This window comes from Triticum aestivum, chromosome 4A (assembly GCF_018294505.1).
Source record: "Triticum aestivum cultivar Chinese Spring chromosome 4A, IWGSC CS RefSeq v2.1, whole genome shotgun sequence".
Taxonomy (NCBI): Eukaryota; Viridiplantae; Streptophyta; class Magnoliopsida; order Poales; family Poaceae; genus Triticum; species Triticum aestivum.
The window spans coordinates 701,976,677-701,984,688 of record NC_057803.1 but is presented as its reverse complement, the minus strand read 5'-3'; the positions used below and the strand labels follow the sequence as shown (position 1 = coordinate 701,984,688).

The 8,012-nt window shown below is 52.0% G+C and overlaps 1 protein-coding gene across 1 annotated transcript; it reads left to right on the top strand.

The window, feature by feature from the left end:
* Positions 1 to 4,044: 4,044 nt before the first annotated feature.
* Positions 4,045 to 4,789, top strand: LOC123083223 (dynein light chain LC6, flagellar outer arm-like). The gene is made up of 2 exons (XM_044505316.1): positions 4,045 to 4,319; positions 4,411 to 4,789. Exons 1-2 carry the CDS (start codon positions 4,182 to 4,184, stop codon positions 4,588 to 4,590), a joined length of 318 nt encoding a protein of 105 aa, XP_044361251.1. The 5' UTR covers positions 4,045 to 4,181; the 3' UTR covers positions 4,591 to 4,789.
* The last annotated feature ends 3,223 nt before the right edge of the window (positions 4,790 to 8,012 follow it).

Below are 8,012 nucleotides of genomic sequence, written 5' to 3'. Positions count from 1 at the left end.
CGCGGCTGCTGGGGCATGGCCCCGGAGATGGGGCATGGTCAAGCATACTTGTAGCTGTCAATGGCAATGGTCACCACGTACCCAGTCAAGTGTGATCGGGACGACTTTTCCAACCATTTGTTACGCAAGAGCTCAGCTGGCTGGACAAGACAAGAAACCCCACACCAACTTTCAGCTGGGTGGGCCCAGAGTCGTCAGCATCCTCCGTGGCGTCTTGCCAAGTCTTGTGAAAGAGTACACACGATCTTGGTCGTTGACGCTGATGAAAACACGCGCGCACACGAGAGACGTTGTATTTGGTGACCGCCTGTCATTGAGGTAGTTTTGTCTACACTAAAATATTCCACGAATCTCGATAAAATGTGCAGTCCTCCGTGGGGCATCTCTTATATACTCCCTCCGTTCCGAAATACATGACGTTTTACGTCTGCACGTTGAAATTTTGTAACGCTACGAAATATACGCGTTTTCCATTTTTACCCCCGACCGCATCGCTCTCAGTCCCTCTCTCTCACTCTCTCTGTCTCCCTCGCCCGTATCGATCTCTGCCTCTCTCCCACCGCATCTCCCTCCCACGTCGCGCCGCCGCATCTCCCTCGCCCGCCTCGCCGTGCATCTCCCTCGCCCGCGTAGCAGCCGCATCTCCCTCGCCTGTGTCGCTGCATCTCCCTTAACCGCGTCGCCGCTGCCCTCTTTCTCTCGCGTCATCTTTCGCGTCATCCCTGCTTAGTTGTCCCAAGATTCGATTTTTACCGCCGGAGGAGCTGCTGGAGTAGGAGGAGCTGCGGGAAGAGGATCTGTGGCGGTGAGAAGCTACCGGATCTGTGCGGCTGTGGGGAGCTGTTGCATCTGTGCGGCGGTGACAAGGAGCAGTAGGCGGTGCCGAGCGCCGATGTGCCGAAGGAGAGGAGGATGGTGAGCAGCTGGACCCACGACGGCACCTCCGCCCTGCCCCCGTGCTTGAGCGCGTCGTACACCACCTGACGCCGAAGGATGCGGTCGAACACCACCTGCGGCAGCTTGTCCTCGCAGCGGCCGCCGCCGTCCTCCTCGCGTGCGGCCTCCATGAGCGACTCCTTGTGGAGCAGCTGTAGCGTTAGGTGGCGAGAGGATGGACGCGGTGACCCGGCTGTGCGTCCATGGATGATGACTCCTTGAGGTATTGCTCTCTCTTCCTCTTCCTGTCTCTTCTCCGTGAAAACTTAATGTCAGATGCTAGGAGTAGTGCTAGCAATTGGAGATTCTTGTGATCTTAGTGTACTGCTAGGAGTAGTGCTAGCAAATGTTACGGATGCTAATGTCAGATGTGAGGCCTTAATTGCCTACCGAGCTCTCTGTAATCAACCAAGCAACAGCAGCATTTCAACATTTCTTCAGAGGTTTACTGTCGATGGTCGATTATTTTGCTTCAGTTGTCGTTCGATTCAGAGTTCCAATCCTCTGTTGTGCTTGCAGGGCGACGCTGACAGTGGTGCTTGTGGTGCCCGACGCTGACGTCGTGCTCGTGGTGCCCGACGCCTGCTGCTTTAGTCATTCATTCAGAGGAGTATCATCTGCGTGTCCGATGTGGAATTGCATGTTTTGGAGTCTTGTTTGGAATTAAGTGAGGCTCTTTCTACTGTGCACCAACATCTGTGAGCTTAATAGGGTTAAGAGTAGGACTGATTTTACTACTCCTCTTGCAATAGTACTGTTGTTTCCTCACCAACATCTGTGCTACTGTAGTTTTGGTTAAATTTGCAATGAGCTAGTGGAGTACTGTACTCCTCTTGCAGCAGTACTGTACTATACTCATCTTACAGTAGTTAGTGAGTACTCCAACAGTACTTACTGTAGTTTCTCTCCATCTTCTCTCCATTTTAACTGAAAGTTTAATTTAAGCTTTAAAATTAACTGAAGCTTTACTTCAAAACTGCAATTGTTCTACTATAGTTTCTGTAGTTTAGGTATTGTTTTCGAGTAGTGGTTGCAAAATTTGGAGTAGCAAACAGATCCAATATTTGGAGTACCTGAATAATCAGATTTGGAGTTTCTGGTTTGCAGTCAGATTAGCTTGGAGCAGTAGCAGTGCTTGCTCTGCTAAATTCTGTTGCCACAACCCTCAACACCATGCAACTGAATTGCCCGTTTTTGGACCTGTTGAACGACCAGGACCTGAAGCCGACGGCGATCTGCAGTACCTGGAGGTGGAGCTGGCGAGGCCCTGGGAGGGTGACGACAATCTGCAGCAGGGCGCTGGCCTTGGGATGACGAGGTGGGGATTTGCTGGCCCAGGACGAGGAGGGGGATCTGCTGGCCCAGGAAGACGGGGAGGATGGGAGGGGATCTGCTGGGTGAGATGGGAGGCGATGGAGGTGGAGGATCCAGAGGTGGGGGCGATGGAGTTGGAGGATCCAGAGGTGGGGGGCGATGGAGGCGGGCGGATCTAGAAGACGACCTGGGTGGAGATCGAGGAGAGAATTCAAAACTGAAGGGTAACCTGGTCATTTCGCTGCTTTTTCACCTGGTCGGGAAAAATCCCCAGCGTCATGTATTTCGGAACGGAGGGAGTATTTATATATTTGTATGTCTGATTACACACATACACCCTCTGTCCCTATGATCACCTTAGAGAGACTGAGTCGGTACATCTTTAAAATCCACGAAAATGCGACCAGTAATGCCAAGTCTAAGACTTAAACCCTGGTGGGTTGGTTCCACCACAAGCAACTAAAAATTTGAAAAGTGTCAATCGATTTTTGTAAGGAGAAGAGTGCATGACGAGTGTGAGTCGTCAACGAGCAGGGGCAAACAACGCCTCGGCTTGCCGCAACATTGACAATGGGAGCGAGTTGGATGCTTAAATTTTACGATGGGCTGAAAGGTCATCTTGCCGTTGTAGAGCGACGACATAAATTGGGGGCGGGGGTGTTAAAGTGATGGCCCGAGGGGGGGGGGAGGTGAAGGTGGCACAACGGATGGTGGCTTGAGCAAGGGGGCGACAGAGGCGTACATGAGTGGCAGGCACAGGCGATGTGGTCGGTGCTTACCATTAATGAAAGAAGAAGAAAGTAGAGAAAGAAAGCACTGCAACACAATCCCATGGTTGAAAGATAAGTGGAAGAAGCTTAAAATGACCAGTCGCCTCATAGATAAGCGGTCCTTGTGTTATATACTCTACGTGGCATACTAATTCCTTGTTTGCAATGTCATCAAAAGTACGAATACGCCTCCTATTTCAAAACCCCAGTCGCCGCCAAAGGTGTTCTCGACGCAGCCGCCTTAGCCGCCCTCCTCTCCCCCGTCCGGTGGCCTCGGTGGCGGCAAGAGGAGTGAGGACCTGTCTATTTCAAATTTTTTTCTTTTCCTAGGTTTTGTTCCCGTGGCAGCATCGATGAGGTGGTGGCAACGATATCGTGCTAGAATAAGGTCGTTGTGGCCTCTCACTACCTCGACGACGTCTCATCCAATGGCACCAAAGGGCATGTGGGAGTTTGTGTCTCCAGATTTTTTTGGCTTTCTTCGGATCTTAACAGTTGATGTTCCTATCGAGAAGAACAATTGGTTGGCTTTGGTTTAGCTGACTTCGACATCTTCTTTATGTTGTTCCCAGGCATGGTGATGGATTGCAAGCTATACTACAAGGGGTGATGCTCTAACAAATGTTTGGTTGGCAATTTGTATATCTCGTTTCGAGCGGCAAGCAACTATTGCAGTCTTTAAAGTCTGATAGAATGAGGGCATTTTTAGGTGTCCATTTCCTTTACTGTTGGTTAGGTGTAATTTTTAATCTCCGGTTGGCGACAATCAATGGCAAGAACAACATAAATAGTATGATTTTTATTGTAGTTTTATTTTTTACTTGTCATTATGTATCTGGTTGTCTTTTTATGGGACTGGTAATTTTCTTTTTCCTTGATAATTATAAGATTAAAAAGTCTCCTTAAAAAAGAATCCCAATTTGTTTTTAGGCAACTTCCTCTGATTTTTCTTTCAGAAAAGAAATATAAGATTCCCTTAAAAAGGAGAACCTTCCAGCAAACCCGGAGGTAAAAGCAGAGCAATAGCCACCGACCTCCTCCTCACCTTCTTCCGTCCGTTCGCAGAGATTCCTTCCCCCACTCGCTCAACGTCTCCTCCATTTCCTCCAAGAATCAAGGAAACGGCCAACCACCACGAACCAGCACTGCGGGAAGGGAAGAATGCTGGAGGGCAAGGCGGTGGTGGAGGACACGGACATGCCGGCGAGGATGCAGGCCGCGGCGACGTCGGCCGCCTCCCGCGCGCTCGACCTCTTCGACGTCGACGACTGCCGCGCCATCGCCGGCCACATCAAGACGGTACGACATCCTTGCGCCCGCCCATCTCCTCATCTATCCATTAATTGGTTGGTTCGTCGTCGCTGAGGATCCATCGTTTCCGCGCGTGCAGGAGTTCGACCGGCGGTACGGCGTGGGGTGGCAGTGCGTGGTGGGCGCCAGCTTCGGGTGCTTCTTCACCCACTCCAGCGGCACCTTCATCTACTTCTCCCTCGAGCGCCTCACCTTCCTCCTCTTCAAGGCCGCCGCCGTCGCCGCCGCGGCCTCGTGTGATACGTCGGGGATATCTTGATCTGCTGCTGTCCAGCTTCAATCCTGAAGAACCTCATTCGTCGTCGTCGGCGACGAGGGATTCGGCCTCCAGACGTGGAAGGGCAAGGGCTCGTTCAGAATCAGAATCATAGTTCATACCTGTATGCTCTGCTGAACTCAAACATGCCAGATTTTGTACATAGATCATGGATGCTCACTAAATTGCAGAATGTTGCCAATCTCCTCGGTGTTATCTTCGTTCTACATTTCCTTCGGTTGATCGTAACATTCAGGTTTCAGTTTGTTGCGCCCGAAATTAGGAAATACAATATGTCTGTCCTCGATCGCGATTCAAATCAACCAATGTGGTTGCCGCTGTATTTTTCCAATGAATAATCAGTAGGTCCGTCGTTTCTGATAAATGTTCACGTTGCCGTCGCATCCGACTTGATATGACCCACGTCTGATTCCCCACGTCTGCACTAGACGATTCTGTGACCCCAAGTCGGACCTTCAAATAGAGCCGAGAAAAGACAACTCACCTATATAGAAATGGACGCTGCGTACCCGCGCGCTATGCGGGAGGATCTCGTGGCCGGTATTTTAGGAAAGTTTCCCCCGCGTCGGTCCCACCAAGTCGTCAAAAAAGAAAGGTGCCCACGTCTCCGGCGAAAAAAAAGGGAAAAAGAAACATCTCCCCCCTCTCCCCCACCCCCCTCACGTGATCCCCCACTACCCCATCGCCCCAGATAACTCACGGCAACTCTCTTTCTTCCCCCAGCCGCCACCACACACCATGTCCTAGCAGCGGGGAGCTCCCTCTCCCCGCATCAAAGAACACAGTAAAGTTGAAAAGATCGTGAAGAAAACAAACTCGTCTGCAACTCTTTGTCTTGACCAGGCAACAATCTGAAGAAAACGTGGGCAAAAAAGTTGGCAGAATTGGCAAATTTCCCCCAGGGGAAGAACAACAAAAGGTAATAACTGGACTGTTCCAGAAATTTTGATCATGAGATTCTTCTTACTTCTACTATAACTAGTCGAACTTCCCAGATGTACATCCTGTACCCCAGTGTTGCAGATTTGCCTCATGTACCCCAGTGTTGCAAAGCCTGATTTGAATCTTGCCCCAAATTTGATCCCCTGTTCCTGTACAACCATGGTGCTAGATAGAGTTGCTGGCTCTTGAATTGTTTCTTGCCTATTGTCTTACACCGTGCTTCTGCAAAAAACAAAGAAGAGAGACTAATTATTTGTAGAATCTTGACTGGTTGTTGTATGAAAAATTGTTACTAATATGGGGATAATAAAAATGGACAATGAGCTATTGTAGTTGCATACAAAAGGTCTAGTTTCTTACAAAACAGTATGGAAGAAGTAAGAACAAAAAAGTCCAGTCCCTTGCAAAAATCAAAAAAGAGATTCAGCTAAAAAAGGAGGTAAAAGTATAGTTGCTTACAAAAACATGAGAAGAAGGCTGGTATGTGAACCTAGCAGTGATTGTGAAAAGATGCACCCCTGCTCATTTAGTTTTCTTACATGACAAAAAAAAGAGAGGAAAAAAATGCTACTGTCTCATTCACATTATGTCGCTTATCTATTAATTCCTTCCTCTATTTTGTGTTCTAAAATGTGTAGATGGCCGGCCTTGATCTCAATGAGCTCCCCGAGGACCATGCTGACTGTGATGGCCGTGCCTGTGTTCCCCTAGGCGATTTGGTTGCTGGGTGGGGCGACCTAACACGCCCCGATGGGCGAGTTGGTTTTGTGGAACCAGCGACTTTGGGGGTCGTGCCCGTGTTCCCCTAGGCCACTTGGTTGCCGGTGTGAGGCTAGGTAGCACGCCCCGACAGGCGAGTTAGTTTCGTGGAACCGGTGACTTTGGGGATCGTGCCCATGCTCCCCTAGGCGACTTGAACACCGGTTTAGGCGAGCTAGCACGCCTCAATGGGCGAGTTGGTTTCGTGGAACCGGCTACTTTGGGGGTTGTGCCCGTATTCCCCTAGGCGACTTGGTTGCCGGTGTGAGGCGAGGTAGCACGCCCCGACGGGCGAGTTGGTTTCATGGGATCGACGACTTTGGGGTCGTGCACTTGTTCCCCTAGGTGACTTGGTTGCCGGGGTAGGGCGACCTAGCATGCCTCCACGGGCGAGTTGGTTTCGTGGAATCGACGACTTTGGGGTTGTGCACGTGTTCCCCTAGGTGACTTAGTTGCCGGGGTGGGGCGACCTAGCATGCCCCGATGGGCGAGTTGGTTTCGTGGAACCGGCAACTTTGGGGGTCGTGCCCGTGTTCCCCTAGGCCACTTGGTTGCCGGTGTGAGGCGAGGTAGCACGCCCCGACGGGCGAGTTGGCTTTGTGAAACCGGCGACTTTGGGTGTCGTGCCCGTATTCCCCTAGGCAACTTGGTTGCCCGGGTGGGGCGACCTAGCACGCCCCGATGCGGCGAGTTGGTTTCATGGAACCGGCGACTTTGGGGGTCGTGCCCGTGTTCCCCTAGGCGACTTGGTTGCCAGGGTGGACGACCTAGCACGCCCTGATGGGCGAGATGGTTTCGTGGAACCGATGACTTTGGGGGTCGTGCCCGTGTTCCCCTAGGCGACTTGGTTGCCAGGGTGGGCGACCTAGCATGCCCCGATGGGCGAGTTGGTTTCGTGGAACCGGCGAATTTGGGGGTCGTGCCCGTTTTCCCCTAGGAGACTTGGTTGCCGGTGTGAGGCGAGGTAGCACGCCCCGACAGGCAAGTTGGTTTGTGGAACCGGCGACTTTGGGGGTCGAGCCCGTATTCCCCTAGGCGACTTGGTTGCCGGGGTGGGGCGAGGTAGCACGCCCCGATGGGCGAGTTGGTTTCATGGAACCGGCGATTTTGGGGGTCGTGCCTGTGTTCCCCTAGGCGACATGGTTGCCGGTGTTGAGGCGACCTAGCACGCCCCGATGGGCGAGTTGGTTTCGTGGAACTGGAGACTTTGGGGGTCGTGCCCGTGTTCCTCTAGACCACTTGGTTGCCGGTGTGAGGCGAGGTAGCACGCCCCGACGGGCGAGTTGGTTCCATGGAATCGGCGACTTTGGGGTTCGTGCACGTGTTTCGCCTAGGCGAATTGAACGCCGGGGTGGGGCAACGTAGCACGCCCCAATGTGCGCGAGTTGGTTTCATGGAACCGGTGACTTTGGGGCTCGTTCCCGTGTTCCCCTAGGCGACTTGGTTGCCAGGTGGGTGACCTAGCACGCCCCGATGGGCGAGTTGGTTTCGTGGAACCGGCGACTTTGGGGGTCGTGCCCGTATTCCCACTAGTAGAAAAAGGATCAAACGTGAAGCACATTAGTGCCGGTTTGTATTAGAGCCAGCACAAATGTATACATTAGTGCCGGTTCAAACGGCTAGCCGGGCCGCTCTCATTAGTACCGGTTGGTGGCTAACCTTTAGCACCGGTTCGTGCCACGAATCGGTACTAATGAGGGTGG

Coding starts and splice junctions, on each gene's coding strand:
- LOC123083223 (XM_044505316.1), top strand. CDS start 4,182: ATGCTGGAGGGCAAGGCGGTGGTGGAGGACACGGACATGCCGGCGAGG. Junction 4,320..4,410: donor TCGCCGGCCACATCAAGACG/GTACGACATCCT, acceptor CCGCGCGTGCAG/GAGTTCGACCGGCGGTACGG.